Consider the following 17,640-nt stretch of genomic DNA (forward strand, 5'->3'; position numbering starts at 1 on the left):
GTTGCAGGATATTCAAGAGGTGTTTGTTGCTTTAAAAACCTGTGATGGTTTTGGTCACGTGACGTTGAGCGTTTCAAACATGGCGTCTCGCCGGAGTCAGATGTGTTGTTTACGCACCTTGTTATTATGGAGCATCTTGTTTTATTGTACTTTCGTCCAATTGTTTATAATTGTTCTCGCGAAGGATGTGGATAGTTGTGAACATCTACGCCTGGGACAATATCCTTTTTTGCATGTGTGTGTGTGTGTGTGCTGTCACGACGCGTGATTGAGGGTTAGCTGTATGTATGGAGGTAGATTGCTAACTAGTTAGCATATCAATGAAAGGCAGGCGAAATATGTTTTCTAATAGTCGGAGGAATCTCGATAGGTTTAAATGACATAGTCAGGTGGTTAGAAAGCTATTATTCATTGAGTCGATCGTTGCCTCTCATTCGCATCAGCACCTGTCAACTGAACCATGGCCAAGGGGCATGAATGAATTATTGTGCTTTCTTTCATTCCGTCATTCATTCATCTGACAATCATCATCACTGTCTGTGTAAACCAGTTGAAGCCACTGTCAGTGATAATTTTTGTAATGTTCTCAATTAATGAAATACACCCCTTGCTATTAATGATGAATAGGACTGAATTAGAGCCTTTTAAAGACCAACCTGATCATATCCAAAGCAGTTGGGACTGATTACTCCATTGTTTGTGTTTAAGACACTGTGTTTAAAGCATTACGTTAATGACTTAGAAGTAATGTAAAGAAGTAATGAAATATCATTTCTTGGGCACCATAGATATGTCATAGAAGTGCTATTTGCATTTTAAAATGCATTTGGTCCCATTGTTTATGTTGTGTTGGTGTCCCTGCATGTGTGATGGGGGTGGTGGGGTTGGAATCCACGTCTCCCACCTTGAAGACAAAAGCGACTACCTATGAGTCCAAGAGGACATCCTCGAGGTCTGAGGGTGACACTTGATCTGACATGTCTCAGGCAGGGCTAACTGATCACAAGAATCGTGATTCAAAATCTCAACAGAATCCACAGAATTGATCACATCATATGTGTGTGCTTCCAATTGTAGTAGTGTTTTCAGGATGTCAAAGGCTGCAGCCACTGTATAACAGCCTGCCTTGTACTGTATTTGTCATCGGCCTAGGTCTATTTTGTGCTGTTGCAAAAAGGCTGTGAATTACTGGTGATTCTTTGTCATTGCCTTAATAATGCTGTTCAAGTATATTTGTAAAGATCCAAGGATAGACGATGCCACTCAAGAACCAGAACATTGCAAGGACATGATTGCTTGGGGTGAGTGATTCTTTGTAATGAGTGGTGGATATACTATACAGTGGGGGAAATAAGTGTTAAACACATCAACATTTTGTCCAGTAAATATATTTCCAATGAGCATATTTCAAGTGAAATTTGCACCAGACTTTGGTATTAACTCAAACAATCCAGACCAAAAAAAGTTATGTGGAATGAAACAGGAAAAAGGTATTGAACACACTAACTGAAATTAATTAAATACTTGGAGTGGAGAAGCCTTTGTTTGTAATGACAGCTTCAAGACGCTTTCTGTATGAAGTAACTAATTGCCCGCAGTATTCAGGTGTGATTTTGGCCCATTCCTCTACACAGATTGTCTTTTAAATCTTGAAGATTGCGGGGGGCCCTCTTGTGAATCTGGATCTTCAGATGCTTCCACAAATGTTCAATTGGGTTTAAGTCAGGTGATTGACTGGGCCATTCCAACAAGTGGATTTTCTTTCTCTGAAACCAATTGCGAGTTTCCTTTGCTGTATGCTTTGGATCGTTGTCCTGCTGGAAGGTCCACCCACGTCTCATCCTCAGCATCCTGGTGGATGGCACCAGGTTCATCTCAAGAATCTCTCTGTTCATGGCTCCATTCATTGTTCCTTCAATGATATGAAGTCTGCCAGTACCACGAGAGGAGAAACAGCCCCACACCGTGATCCTTCCACCTCGCAATTTCACTGTTGGTATAGTGTTATTCGGGTGATGTGTAGTGCCATTTCTCTTCCAAACATGGTGTGTTGTGTGACAGCCAAAAGTTGGCTCTTTGGCTACTCTTCTAAGTATCCTTCTGCCTCCCTGATCAGAAATCTTGCGAGGAGCTCCTGCGCGTGGCCGGACTACTAAGCCCAGCTGTGGAAATTCAAACAGGCTTTTTCAGGGTCGAAGCACCGGGCAATGACCACTAGCTGGCCGCCAATAAGCCTTGGCATGCACCTGCACTACTGTCGAAAAGCGTCTAATGGGGGTGTTCAGCTTGCTAAATGTGTTCCACTGTATGGCACATTATTTGACTCTCTATTAGCTCAGCTTCAAGAGATAGGCTCACTGCCTGGCTGAGGTCTGACTAAGGTCTTAAAGGGGCAGTGTTGTATTTTGGGAAAGGCACAGCCGTGCAAGATATTTCATCACTAGGCTAAAATGCTTTATAGGTACTGTATCAGTTCAAACGTGCTTTAAATAACAGCATTTTTTAAATGATTAAAGCACAGTCTGTCACTTTCCCAGTCATTTCAATGAAGGTATACTGTATAGACTTACTTTTGATGAATATGTCTTATTTGTCACTTATGTCCTGTACTATTGTCACTTTTTATCTTGAATTATGCCGATTGCCTTATTGTCTTGTTCTGCAATGTCCGAACCGAAGCCTAAGAATTTTACTCTCTTACACTTGTGTAATGTGACGTAACAATAAAACTTGAAACTTGAAACAAGGTAATTACAACTGTTTCACCTTTCCATAACACCAATGACTGAAGCTAAGATATTGCCTAGCCCTAGGGCCTCCAAAAATGCATTAATGTTAATGAATGTCACTTGTGTTAATGGATTTAATAATCAGAGTGAAATGTAGTAGCCTATAATAATTCTCATACTTTTCATCTAGACTGGATATTCGTACATTCGAAGCACTATAATTATAATATAATAACTTGCTTGCCTCCTCACTTTTCCGAAAATTAAAGCTGTTAAACAATTATGTTTGTAATCCATTTAGCGTGTCTCTTGTGGTTGTGTGTTTCAGTGGAATGCCTACCTGCTCCAAACGTCAGCTGTCGCCTGGCCAATGGGACAGAGTTAAGATTCAGTGGAGAGGAAGTCGGCTTCAACAAAAGCATCCCCTGCAGAAACGTGTATGTGTACAACTTCACCATAATGTCTACTTTATGATGGGAAGAGTTTTATATCCAAGCTGCTTAATAATAATAATAATAATAATAATAATAATAATAATAATAATACAAAAAATAATATCTTGGTTTTATATAGCGCCTTTCACAAACCCAAGGACGCTTTACAGAATTTACAGACAGAAAGTCAGACAGACACAAAACCAAAGAGATGGTGTCAGCGTCAAAACTAAACTAGGGGCCAAAGGCCTTGGTGAACAGTTGAGTTTTGAGGGCTGATTTGAAAGTGTCCAGGGTATGGGGCATAATTAAATATTCCAATCTTATCATTTGATGTGATGTGTTTCCTTTCCAGGAGTGGTTATTCATACAAAGTAGCAGTGGCCCTGTCGCTCTTCCTGGGATGGTTAGGAGCTGATCGCTTCTACCTTGGTTACCCAGCGTTAGGTACAGTATCACCTTTCACTGCTCTCTTTTATTTTTATTTTTATTCTGAGTGGGGCAGTCCCACTCATATTATTCATTTTATTGGACAGGCATAGTGAAGACAGACAGGAAAGTAAGGAGAAGAAGGGAGAGAGGGCATGTCAGCAGGGCATGGGCCGGATTCGAACCCATGCCGACATGGGCATATGTGTGCACTGTAGACCGCGGTGCTAGACCATTGGACCACCCCAGGCCACTCACTGCTCTCTTTGATAGATCTGTATACTCTGTCAACTAACATGCATATATATTATTTTCTTCAAAGGAAGGAAATTATAATTTAATAAAATAAAGACAAAGATTCTCAAAAGGTAAAAGCAGGTAGTTTCCCAGAAACTGCATGATATCAATATAAGATTATGACCTAATTTAGCCTACTTTTCCATTATTATGGGATTTATTGTCACAAATACTAGAAAGTGCACTCTTAGGGAAAAAAAGAGTTCTACCTAGAAACAAAAAGGGTACTTTGGCTTTCCCTGTCGAAGAACGGTTTGCAGAACCTTTTCAACAGAGGGTTCGACATGAAGGGTTCTACATGGACCTACATGGAACACAAAAGATCTAACAAACCTCTAAAAACCAAACTTCAAACAGCACAGAATAAATTAATTAGAGTGGTGTTGGGCTTCCGTTACAAAGCGCACGTTGGAAAGGCCCATTTCACGGAGCTTCAATGGCTGCCAGTTGAAGCCAGAGCCAGTCAGATGCGTCTTGTGACAGTCCACAGGGTCCTGAACAACAGAGCTCCGGACTACTTTAATAATTTCTTTGAGAGAATAGCACACTCACACAACACAAGAGGAAGCAGCAATAATCTAGTCCCCTGTAGACACAGTAAAACATTTGGAGAAGTTTCATTCAGATATACAGGTGCAGTGGAATGGAACAAGTTGCCTTTAAGCATCAAAGTAACTGACAGTACCGCAGCTTTCAAGGCTAAGATCGGAATACAGTGTTCAGCAACATTCCACTGTAAACCAAATAGAGAGTTATAGGACAGGAGAAGCACTAAATTATATGCATGCAGTATGGCTAGGACGTTTTTATTCTTTTACTTGTTGGTTGTTTTTGATGCGCTTCGTCTTCGCACATCAACGACAAGGACCTGTTTGTCTGTCTGCTTTGTTGTACTGTATGGGAGTGGCTGTTGTACTGTATGGGAGTGGCTGTTGTACTGTATGGGAGTGGCTGTTGTACTGTATGGGAGTGGCTGTTGTACTGTATGGGAGTGGCTGTTGGTACGGCCCCTTCCCCTCGTGGACCCTTTTAACACCAGGGACAGCGACGGAAACAAGTCTATCGCTCTATCCCTGACAATCACAAGTAGGACCATTGCTTGGCCTATGTATTTTTATTTTTTTGTCAATAAATCAAATCAAATCAAATCAAAGAGATAAATAACGTGGATATACTGTTATTTAGATTTACCAATAACTACTGATAAGGGACCATTCCTGCAGGGACCATATACTGAAACATGTATCCACTTACTACTTACAATGTAAGTTATTTTTGGATAAAAGCGTGTGTGTGTGTGTGTGTGTGTGTGTGTGTGTGTGTGTGTGTGTGTGTGTGTGTGTGTGTGTGTGTGTGTGTGTGTGTGTGTGTGTGTGTGTGTGTGTGTGTGTGTGTGTGTGTGTGTGTGTGTGTGTGTGTGTGTGTGTGTGTGTGTGTGTGTGTGTGTGTGTGTGTGTGTGTGTGTGTGTGTGTGTGTGTGTGTGTGTGTGTGTGTGTGTGTGTGTGTGTGTGTGTGTGTGTGTGTGTGTGTGTGTGTGTGTGTGTGTGTGTGTGTGTGTGTGTGTGTGTGTGTGTGTGTGTGTGTGTGTGTGTGTGTGTGTGTGTGTGTGTGGAAACATGATCAGCACTGCTGGAAGTTGGAAAAACTGTGCTGGGACAGAAACAATCTTCAATCTTGCAGAGTAGTATTAGTTGACCATGTATCAAAGATGAGGATTAATCAGCCACTCCAGGTCTTTAAGAAGCACAGGGTATTACCCCTTCATGTGAGTACCTCAATAACACCGCCATTATCACACCAAGAAGGAGCCAGTAGTGAAAAGCTGATAAACTGGATGTTCGAGTCAAGTCTGAGCCACTCTATCTCCTTCCCTTTTTGTTTTGCTCCTTTTCTTACTTTTTGGGGGGTTCTGGTGTGTTTTTTTTACATTTAATTAGACACCTGCAAGGTTACAAAGGAGCTAAAGGCTGAAAATCCTGCCTTTATTGCAGGGGTGGGGGTCTTTTTGTTTTTCCAGAGCATGGGGTGTGGGTAAGGACAGACCCACACTGTGCGGGCGTGAGCCAGCTTTAGAGACAGCACTGAGAAGCACCTGGCCTAGGTTGGCGCGCCCTTAGTCGTGGTGCGATGGTGTATTAAGCTGAGAGGACAGACCTGGGCATTGTGGCACTGGCATCTTTTTTAGAAAATGTCCACCAGGGAATTAACATACGCCCCCCCCCCCCAAAAAAAAAGCCCCGATGGAGCAATACGCAACAGTGTTAATAATGACTAATAATAAAGGACTTATAGGGCCAGTTTCACAGACAAGGCTTAAGCTTAATTAATCCTAGACTAAAAAGCATCCTCAATGGAGATTTTACATTGAAAGTGTGATTTAGTCCAGGACTAGGCTTTAAGCCTTGTCTTTGAAACCGGCCCATAATGTTTTAATCACCAGAGTTGCACAAATTAAACGTGCCTGCAATTAATGTTCTCATTCATTGAGCAGTGTGTGTGGAATGCAAAGTATGCAGGCTGCTGAAAGCATGCTCTGCCGTGATTTAAGACCAAGGCCAGAATTGTATTGTAGTGCATTGTGCAACAACAACAAAATCCACAGAAACAAAACAGTCCGTCTACCGTGTTTTAGATCAAAAACAAATATTCTTGGGATCAACAATTTAAAGTATCCAATAAAAACAGCCACAAGAGAATCCAGTGGCATGGGGTCATACTGTAGAATGCAGCTTTGCAACTGTGTCTCCACCAGTTGACACATCAACAAAGCATAAATAACCTGAGACAAGCCGCATAGCAGAAAACCTGCTATGATTGAATTCAAGCCAAAACTAATCTATGATATATTGTGTATTACAACAGGTGCAGAGAGAGAGATAGAGAGAGAGGTGGAGAGATAATTGTGACAGGTCAAGTGGACTCTGGCAAATCGTATATTTTACAATACTTAGGTAAAGAGGATAATGGACCGAGTCTGTTTTCTCTCTGTTTTTCGAACAGTTCAATTTGCCCTCTATCGCTGTGCAGTTCAAAAGCAAACTGCCGCTGTACACCTCTCTGTTGATTCCACTTCACTCCCTCTCACAAAAGCACCTGTTTTTTCCCCCGAAACTTTTTTTGGGCGGCCGAAGTTAACTTGGCACGAAGGTGTTTCGAAAAAGCAGTGGACTTTTACTGACACAAACGAACACACAACCCCCTACTCAGACTTGACCCAGCCGTGGAAAAACGCTCTGAATTGCTCAGGTCTGCCCTCCAAAGATGTAATTTCCCTTTCAGCCACACATGGATAAAATTGGAACGGAACACGGGTAAAAACTTGAAGCTTTGCCCACTGTAGCCTGAATGGTTAACAATGAAATGTCACACACAGTGGGATAGTCTTTTATTTTATTTTTTTTATTTTTTTGTACACATACAAACAGAGAGAGGGGAGAGGGGGGGGGGTTACAGTTTCTCATGGCGTGTAAGTGGCGTAGCACACTAAGGCGCATGCCGTATCATCGCAAGAGCCCTGGTTTGATTCTGACCATCGACATATCCTGTATGTCATCCCAGCCTTCCCGGTCGGCCTCTACTGTCTCTGTCTCAATAAAGCAGAAATGCCCTAGAAACATATCTAACAACAGACAATCCCCTTCTGACCACTGTATTCCCTCTTGCTCCTCAGGCCTTCTGAAGTTCTGCACGGTGGGTTTCTGTGGGATCGGCAGCTTGGTGGATTTCATGTTGATCTCTATGCAGGTGAGTGACGGCATCACCACCTCTCTGAAGGTAGCGGACTTAATGGTTGAAAACGAATTTACATGTTTCAATTTAAAATAATGCCTAGAATGCCAGATAGGTGTGGTCAAAACACAATCAGGCGCAGCTAACTACTTGAAATGATTACGTAGTTCACCGGGAAAATAATAATTTTCAGTAATACATTTCTGAATGAGTCACTGAGTCTAAATGTGCCTGTTTACCGTTAATGGTAATACTCCAATCAAGCGAGTGAAGCAGGAGATTCACTTCCCAGAAACAGGCTGGACTCGGTCACTTGGATGAAATGGTTACATTCTCCACGATGACCCAATCAGAGGCGTCTGTCTGTGGAACATTGACTGGAACATTGAGCAGATCAGCAGAAGCATACACAGTCCAGACAGACAGACATCATCCATATCGTGTGTGTGTGTATGTGTCTGTGTGTGTGTGTCTGTGTGTGTGTGTGTGTGTGTGTGTGTGTGTGTGTGTGTGTGTGTGTGTGTGTGTGTGGTAGGTATTCAGAGGGCACCTGTGTGTCAGCACTGCACTCGGCCCTAACTGTTGTATAAATGAGAGAGAGAGAGAGGGGGGGGGGGGCGGGCACTCCATTTGTCATCCTGTCCACATCACCGCATTAGGACTCCTGTGTTTGGGGGGAAAACATGCATTGAAGGGATAGTTCACCCAAACTACAACATCTTGTATATTTGGTCTCTTTACCTTGAAAGCCCTTATGGAAAGGCTGTTTGCTTCTGACGCCTTTATCTTTATCCTAGCTCACTGTATCACATTCAATACCAACACACAAACACAACGTGTCAGCTTTTTTATTATGATTTATTCATTCTCACAGTCCCACTTTTATTATTATTATTATTATTATTATTATTATTATTATTATTATTCAACTGATATTAAAGTACGTAGTTTTCACATTCAATACCAAAACACAAACACAACAAACACAGAGTATCATGTTTTTAATTATTATGTATTCATTCTCTGAATTTCTCACAGTCCCACTTCTGGGTTATTATTATTATTATTATCATTATTATTATTATTCAACTGATATTAAAGTACGCGTCGCTTTTTTTTCTGTGTTGTAGCGACAGCAGCAGCCCCCTTTTGATGGAGCGAGGCAGCGCTGTGTTTACTGTTGTGTTGATGTCTTATTGAAAGCCCTGGGAGAGAAATGCTTTTAACCAGCAGCAGCCACCGCACCACGCTCACCGGCTCAATTAGCTGCTAGCTGTCGTCCAAGCTCTCTCCCTCTTCCTCTCTCTCTTTCTCCTCCCTCCCTCGCGCCTTTTTAAGAAGAGTGACACTTTTGATAAAGAGTGCCTCGTCTCCCCCCCCCCCCGAGAGCCCATTTAGACGTCGCGCGAGGCACTAAAGCTCCATATTTTAGCAGCTAACTACCTGGACTAAGAGCAGCGCACAGCAGGCAAATGTGTCTTGGAGAAGTGATGAATAAACAAAGGCAGGGATTATTATTTACACGCATCGATTCTGTCGCGACGAAGTCAGCTGGTGTTTTTTCGACAGCACTCAGAGGTCCCCGGTTGAGCGATGTTTGGGGAACGTTCTAATCGACTCCCAAACTGGACAAAAGTGAGGATAAGTGGAGATAGACAGGTGGGATAGATAGATAGATGGGACATGGAGATTGTGGGTGGAAATTAGTCTTCTGAAGTGTCTGGAGTACCTAGACAGGAGAGTCTGGATCTAGAAATCACATATGTATGTGCTATCAGAGACTTGAGCTGTTGTTGGTTCTCAGCCAATGGTCTCGACGCGGTAGGACACAGACTGTGTTTCTGGACCACACTGTGTGTGTGTGTGTGTGTGTGTGTGTGTGTGTGTGTGTGTGTCTCTGTGTTCCGTCTTGGCTGTGGTTGCAGAGCAGCAGATGTGTGTTATCTGCTGGCCCTAGAGCCTAGGTTCTCACACTGTTGGTTTTAAAACCATACCATCTGATGTGGATCCTGGACTGTCTGGGCTCTTGAACAGAGCTAAAACTCATGAAGACAGAGTAGATCAAATATGTTTTCGATCTTGATAGGGAGAAAAGGCTCTCAAAACAATATTCAAGAGCGCAAACGCGAAAACACTCCGTTTAGGCTTAACAAAGTGTGGTGGGGGAGCTAAAGAGTTAGGCACATATGTGGAGGTGGTTTGGGAAACACTCAGTGCTGTTCTTTCAGACTCAGATTAAACCTAGCGCCTTCATTGAAAGTGTGATTTAGTCCTAAAACATGCCATTATAATCTGTGTCCGGAAAAAACGTCCAAACTTTCAGTCCTGAAAAATGTTTGCTACTTACCTCAGTGGTAGCTGCAGAATGAAAGGAATGAATGTGTCTGTGTACCGCAACGATGTCTGACTGGTTGCTTCCATCGTCTGTCCCTCCAGATCGTGGGTCCCTCAGACGGCTCTGACTACATAGTGGACTACTACGGCGCCCGCCTCACACGCCTCTCCATCACCAACGAAACCTACAGACGGACACAACTCTCACCCTGACGGTGAGAACACTCCTAGAGACCGTTTGGTTCCATATAGGACCGATTCCGCCATTTTAAAGACTCCACCGACACTTAACACTAGAGCAGCCCTGGGTGGGGTCATTTGACCCTGTGAGTAAACATTTTTTTTATATCTTTGCACTATATCTATCAAATTTCAGATATAGTGCAAAGTTTTCCTAGATATGTGCGTTCTACCAACCAATATCCTTACATTTACAAAATCACAACGGGATAAGCTAGTATAAAGCTATTTTGTAGTTTTTTTGTGTAGGAGGCAGGCTAATTTACAAGGTGGCCAACTAGTGGTCGTTGTGTGTAAATAGCAGCTTCCCATTGTAAAGATTTGACCTCCGAGGCAGCTCTTATAGTAGATAAAAAAAGGCACAGCTGTTCTAGTGTTAATACTGGCGCAATTACACCAATGGAAGATTTTTTTTAAATGCCAAGTCTGTGGCAGTGGACATATTCTGAAGATGCTTTCTTACATGCTTTCAAAGGCTTTCAAAGTGGCATACAGAAAGAGACACACGTATACTGTTACAAAGAGAGCAGTTTGTCCCATATATATCAAACGACCTACAAAAAAACTGACACTTTGACAAGTGAACCAGAGCACGGTTGTCTGGCTATCTCCCTAAACAGTTTTGACCAATTAGGAGTCAAAGAAAAGTCTCTTGGCCCAAGGACACTTTCAGGCCCCATCCATGGGGATGTCTACACACACACACACACACACACACACACACACACCTATGCCCCTTTTCCCCCTAGTCCTCAGTCTGGATCCTCTGCACTAGGGAGGGAGCGATTAAATGTCAGCTCCTGCAAAGTAAACTTTGGGGAGGTTGTGCTTGGGGAAGAGGGAAAAGGGCTCGTGAGATTGCAGTTATTATAGCTGGCATTGGTGCCTGAACCATGAAGCTCTCGACTTCCACTATCCCCATACACACACACACACACACACGCACCCACCCACACTCACACGCCCTTCCTCAAAGAAAATACACATCTATCATTCTGTCTCTCCTCTATCTCTGCTTCTCTCTCTGTCTCTCTATCTGTCTGTGTTTTTCCCTGCAACCCCTCTCTGTTTAGGATGATCGAGGCTGCAGTGTGTTTGTGGCGACAGGGGTGTTTGGTCTAATCACACACATGTGGAGCCCATTACAAGACCTTGAGTGATAGCATGGACTCCAGAAAGTAGGAGAGAGAGGGAGAGGAAGAGGAAGGAATAAAGAAAGAGAGAGAGAGAGAGAGAGAGAGAGAGAGAGAGAGAGAGAGAGAGAGAGAGAGAGAGAGAGAGAGAGAGGGAGAGGATGTTTCATATTACCTTATTTGCTATTGGAAAGAATTGGGCCGAATATACTGTAGATGGAGATCATCTGAGAACCAAAAACCTAACCCACAACGTTTATCTCATTTCAGGAGAAAAGTGGAAGAACCTCCGGCTCTGCTCGCCAGCTGTCATGTAAATGATGTCACTTCTTCAGGATCCCATTTTGTACTCCTCCAGCATTCCTCCTGACACACAGGGACTCACTCTGTCAGCTGACAGACGACACAGGGGTTCTGTCTGCATGGGCTTCTATGGAAGGAAGCAGAACTCTGTGAACTTGTGAACTTTTTCCATTTCGTACCGTCCTCCCTGCTCCCAGCGTGTACACTCGTTCACCCCCCTTCATGGGTTTTAAAGGAATGGGCTTTTGTGTCCCATGTAGGAGATGTACACAAAGTGGTCCTCTGTGGCTCAGTTGGTAGAGCATTGCGCTTACAACGCTTAGGTTGTGGGTTCGATTCCCGCTGGGACCATATATAAACTGAACATTTTATGCATGTTAGCCGCTTTGGATAAAAGCGTCAGCTAAATGGCATATTATTATTATTATTATTATTATTATTATTATTATTATTATTATTATTATTAATATTAAAATACAGGCCTGTGAAATCTCCATCTGTCCCATGCTCAAAGGAATGCTTGTGCTATTATCCCATGACGTGGACTTAGCAAGTGTACACTTCAGGGTTAGCAGCCATGGTAGGGTATTGGAATGCAGCCGTAGCCATCTGAAAATGGCCATTCAGAGCAAAGCCCTCCAAGACAGGGAAGGGCGTAACATCGACTCAGAATGAAACAAGTAAATCCCTGTAAAAGACGGTTGGTCTCCGTCCCTGACCCTTGAGTGTGACACGGTGTATGCAGCGTGTGCCCAGCCCTCTGCCCAGCAGTAAACCATCTGATTCCAGTAATAAAGGTTATTAATAATAATAATATTAAGCTTTATTTATATACCACCTTCCATATACGTATAAGAATGCAGCTCAAAGTGCTGTACAATAGAGCGCAAAAGAAAGAAAAAGGAACAGATTAAAAACAAAAACAACTAAAACACCATTTATCAATCCAACAAAAGCAGCAAAGAAAGCGACCTTGTGTATTTGAACTCCCACAACAGGAGAGGAGGGTTTTAGTAACACACGGTGCCAGACCTTGTATCTATTCTATTTCTTTTAGCTTGTTACGATAAGTTGATTTGTGGAGTGAGATGTGTCAATGCTGGGCTGTAACTAACTCCTACACACACTCCCCAGGCCCAGGATCAGGCCCAGGGTCAGGGTCATAATGTGGCATAGTGCTGCAATAACGTGTCACATGGTAATTCTTCCCTCTTGCTCTCTCTCTTTCTCAAAGGAACCTGATATGCACTGAGAACAGGCCCATTGTGTCATGTGATTCATTGTATATAGAAGTATGTATGTCTGCCCGCAAGGGAACTACTATATGTATGTGTGACTGTTTTGTTATTCTGTCACAACTTGATTTTTGTAAATAAAGTTATCATTTTCTGAAAAACTGAAATAAGCATTCACGAAGACACTTTGTGGGCTTGGTAAGGTCTTGTTATGTTAGTGGATAAAGTTGAAAGATGATGGACAGATAGATGAGAGAAGGTCAGAGGACAGATAGATAGATCAATCATTTATGAAAGTCGAATTTGGACAGAGAAAGAGGGGTGAAGACCGTTAGACTACACTGGATGAGCCTGGTGCAGACAGTGGAGTGAGCACAGAGAGAATCTTCACTCCACCATTATAAGTTAATGAATCCTTAAGTTAAGTTGTGTTGAATCCTAACACAACTAGGGCCGGTTTCACAGACAAGGCTTAAGCCTAGTCCTGGACTAAATCACACTTGCAATGGAAAATGCTTAGTCTAGGATTAGGCTTAAAAGCCCCTAGTGAACACTTACATTTGCTCTGCTGAAAATGACCAATATAGACGGCACCGGTAGCTATATTTCAAAAATATAAATGATGGATAGCATGGTAGCTAGCTTGTCTTTAGAGAAACTTTGCATAGAGAAATAGGCAATGTCAACAATGTCATGCCTACATTGTTGAAAAAGTCATGCTTCACTTCTTTGTATGTAGTGTCAAAAATGCCTATGTCAAAGAGATGACTTGGGCAGATAGTGATTTTGGAATGTATAACAAGCATTCTGATAGGGTGATGGCACAGGCAATACTGCACAGTGAATCAGCAGTGTAGAGTAGAGTAGAGTTCTGGCAGATATCTCAATTTGGCCAAAATATTCCTTAGGCAATTATGCTATGTTGTCATTCCACATGTTTGCTTATACTGAAAAACCCTGACCTGTGTTCTGCTGTGTCAGTTTCACTCCAGTAGATAAAATGTAACTTAAGTTGAATTAAGGTGACTCCCATTGTCATTAGTACAGCCAGCCAGTCATATCGTTTATATTACAGCTGAGTGCGTGTATGTTTGTGTCCTCGCAGCAAGCACAATTGCAACTCTTGACTGTAATAGATAGATAGATAAGTACTTTATTGATCCCCGGGGGGGAACTTCAGGCTTTACAGCAGCTCAGACCACAAACAACAGCAACAAAATAAAGTGACAATTGAATGGTAGGCTAAAATAAAAGAAAAAAGAAGAAAGAAGAAAGAAAATCCAAAAGAAAATAGAGATAGTACCTAATAGACATCTGAAAATGTTTATATAATACATAGATTAACCTCTAGATTCAGCCTGGTGTTGGATATCCATCCTCTTACAAGGTCTAAAGGTCTATCTATCTATCTCTCTCTCTCTCTCTCTCTCTCTCTCTCTCTCTCTCTCTCTATCTCTCTCTCTCTCTCTCTCTCTCTCTCTCTCTCTATCTCTCTCCACACACACTGTGTTCATTGGTCGTGTCACAGCCATACGTCTTAAGATGCCTTTCAGGCTCGCGTTACAGGCCAGGTCCCCCATCATACGTACACACAGCGGGACAACGCAGCAGACAGCATCACATCTACGGTACTGCCGGGACTTTCCCAAGCACCTGCAGCCGTTGTGATGAATAGGAGCGGTAGGGGTACTTCAGCCCAGGAGGGAGCAGATCTGTCTTCATCTGTGTACGGTATCCAGAGAGGCACCGTGTCATTGGTTTGACCCTTGAAATCCACAAGGGGCGATGGATGGTTGTATGTATGTTTCCCTCCGCAAGCGACGGATGGTTGTACACACTGGCGGACTCAGGGGGGGGGCAGGGGGGGCGACTGCCCCTCCTGGTGCCCCCACGGTTGAAAAACGTCTGTCTTAAGTGCCCTTTTGAGTGGCAAAAATGCCCTTTTGAGTGGCGAAAATGAGAGGACGTGCCCTATTGGTCTAAACTTGACCATGTGCCCCCACAGTTGAAAAACGTCGCACTAAAGTGCCCTTTTGAGTGGCAAAATTAGAGGATGTGCCCTATTGGCTGCCCTTCCCATGGTCTAAACTTGACCATGTGCACTGATGGGGTCCCATGTTGTGCAGTAGGTGCCCTTTTTTTCTTTTCGCCCCTGCCCTTCAAACAGCCTGAGTCCGCCACTGGTTGTACGTATGGTTTCCCTCCACAAGATCTGCCGCTGAGGCAGAGGTGAGCAGGGATGGAACCGGTTCTGGGGAAGGGACAATCATTTCAATGATAAGTGAATTATTATTGATCTGGTCAGGAAGGACTACTGGCTAATAACCACTTTAAATGGCAATTATTATTATAATATAGATATATTATGCACACTCACCGGACACTTTATTAGGAACACTTTACTAATACTGGGTAGGGCCTCTCTTTGCTCTCAAAACAGCCTCAATTCTTTGTGGCAATGATTCCACAAGATGTTGGAAACATTCCTTTGAGACTCTGGTCCATGATGACATGATTGTAATTCCTGCCGATTTTTCAGGTGCACTTTCAAGCTGTGAATCTCCCGTTTTACCACATCCCAAAGCTGTTCTATTGGATTCAGATCCGGTGACTGGGAAGGCCACTGAAGAACACTGATCTCATTGTCATGTTCATGAAACCAGTTTGAGACGACCTTTGCTTTGTGACATGGTACATTATCATGCTGGAAGTATCCATTAGGAGATGGGTACAATGTGGCCATGAAGGGATGCACATGGTCAAGCAACAATACTCAGGCATTCAAGCGATGATTGATTAGTATTAACGGGCCCAAAGTGTGCCAATAAATCATTCCCCACACCGTTACACCACCTGAATGAATGAGAAGGTGTACTAGGTGTTCCTAATAAAGTGTTCAGTGAGTGTAGATGTTAGTATTTCGTTTGCCTTGATATCAGTCTCTGGTTCAAAGGCTAAGAGCCAGAAGACACTACCGCAAATCCTCTTATTAATCAATGCCAGAGACGCCCCAAAATCCTCCAGAGGTCATGGCTGTTGCAGTGAAAGGTGGACATCTGTGCACGCCTGCCCTACTGTAAGCACATAGCACCTACTCTCTAGTGAAGCACAATTATTTTCTCAACCCCCCCCCCCTTACTCCCTTTCTCCTGGAACCCTCCACCTATCTGCCCAACTATTTCTCCACTTTCTACCTTCCTTTCTTTCTTTCTTTCTTTCTTCACCCAGGCTGAGCTTATCAATAGAGCATGAGGCAGGCTGTAGGGAGGAGAGGCTGCTGGGGGATTTATAGGGCACTTGCTGCAGAGAGGAGGAGAGGATGGTAAAGGCTGGTGTGTCTCTCCCTCCTGCCAGTAGAGGAAGAGGCCATCCCTCATACAGCAGAGTGTTTTATGGCCACCACTCTCCTCGTGTGGTGAGCTGAAATTGCAGTGTGTGTGTGTGTGTGTGTGTGTGTGTGTAGATGGGTGTGTGTGTGTGTGTGTGTGTGTAGATGTGTGTGTGTGTGTGTGGGTGTGTGTGTGTGTGTGTGTGTGTGTGTGTGTGTGTGTGTGTGTGTAGATGGGTGTGTGTGTGTGTGTGTGTGTGTAGATGTGTGTGTGTGTGTGTGTGTGTGTGTGTGTGAGTGTGTGTGTGTGTGTGTGTAGATGTGTGTGTGTGTGTGTGTGTGTGTGTGTGTGTGTGTGTGTTTGTGTGTGTGTGTGTGTGTGTGTGTGTGTGTGTGTGTGTGTGTGTGTGTGTGTGTGTGTGTTTTATGGGAAGGGGGAATTAAGTTAAGTTCAAATCTTTTTAAAGCAAATCTCTATTTTTGATATAAATGGCACATTGTAAAAGAACAAAGGCTCCAGAAGTGCTCATATACTTCCTGTTCCCGCAATGTTACTCTATTCTGTTTTATGGGATTCAGGTGAGAATTCACCACTTCTGCATTTCCTCTCTTCACTTCTCTCCCGACCACTCAAACAAAATGGAATGTAACATTGCAGGAAAGGAAAAGTTCAGATCACCACAATGTTTATGTTCGACTTCTGAAGATTCATGATGATGAAGATGAAGTGATGAAGATGACGTTCATCACTATACAGGGGGAATAATACTTTGGGAGCCTTCATCCACGGTTTTACCGCACCTAAGTCGTCCATTGTAGACTGATGAGTGTGTGTATCGGTAGTACCAGGTAGGGTTCTCAAAACCAGCGAAATTACAAAATAAGTGTCTGTACCGTTCTACAACATGCTATTAATAAACATTTTAGATTTGGTTAAAACATTTTAGATTTGGTTAAAGCATTTTAGATTTGGTTAAAAGAAAATCTGAGTTTATCGTTTAACACTAGAACAGCCATGGGTGGGGTCATTTGACCCTGTGAGTAATTTTTCTTTTATATCTTTGCACTCCATCAAATTTCAGGACCCTCCTTTCATGACTTTTCCTAGATACTGTATGTGCGTTCTACCACCCAATATCCTTACATTTTCAAAATCACACCAGGATAAGCTAGTATAAAGCTATTTTGCAGTTTTTCTGTATAGGAGGCAGGCTCATTTACAAGGCGGCCAACTAGTGGTCGTTGTGTGTAAATAGCAGCTTCCCATTGTAAAGACTGTGGTTATTTGACCCCCGAGGCGGCTCTTATAGTAGGTAAAAAAGGCACAGCTGTTCTAGTGTTAACTCCTATACAGTACACAGTACACTCACACACACTCAAACTCTCTCACTCCCGGTCACACACACACAGAGAATAGAGGAAGAGCAGTACTGGACATATTCCCAACC

At 43.1% G+C, this 17,640-nt stretch overlaps 1 protein-coding gene across 1 annotated transcript; it reads left to right on the forward strand.

Annotated features, from left to right (window-relative positions):
• The first annotated feature begins 1,158 nt into the window (after positions 1-1,158).
• On the forward strand, positions 1,159-12,798 carry tm2d1 (TM2 domain containing 1). Its single transcript, XM_080535646.1, has 6 exons — positions 1,159-1,301; positions 3,058-3,166; positions 3,519-3,610; positions 7,561-7,634; positions 10,056-10,168; positions 11,597-12,798. The coding sequence occupies exons 1-5, from the start codon at positions 1,217-1,219 to the stop codon at positions 10,164-10,166; spliced, it is 471 nt and encodes a 156-aa protein (XP_080391772.1). The 5' UTR covers positions 1,159-1,216; the 3' UTR covers positions 10,167-10,168; positions 11,597-12,798.
• The last annotated feature ends 4,842 nt before the right edge of the window (positions 12,799-17,640 follow it).

This window comes from Nansenia antarctica (genome assembly GCF_963989245.1).
Source record: "Nansenia antarctica genome assembly, chromosome: 1".
NCBI classification, from domain to species: Eukaryota; Metazoa; Chordata; class Actinopteri; order Argentiniformes; family Microstomatidae; genus Nansenia; species Nansenia antarctica.

Bases quoted from the DNA above. Each gene is read 5' to 3' on its own strand.
- tm2d1 (XM_080535646.1), top strand. From the start codon at position 1,217: ATGCTGTTCAAGTATATTTGTAAAGATCCAAGGATAGACGATGCCACT. The intron at 1,302-3,057 runs GTGAGTGATTCT...TGTGTGTTTCAG, and splicing joins CAAGGACATGATTGCTTGGG to TGGAATGCCTACCTGCTCCA. The intron at 3,611-7,560 runs GTACAGTATCAC...CTTGCTCCTCAG, and splicing joins CCTTGGTTACCCAGCGTTAG to GCCTTCTGAAGTTCTGCACG.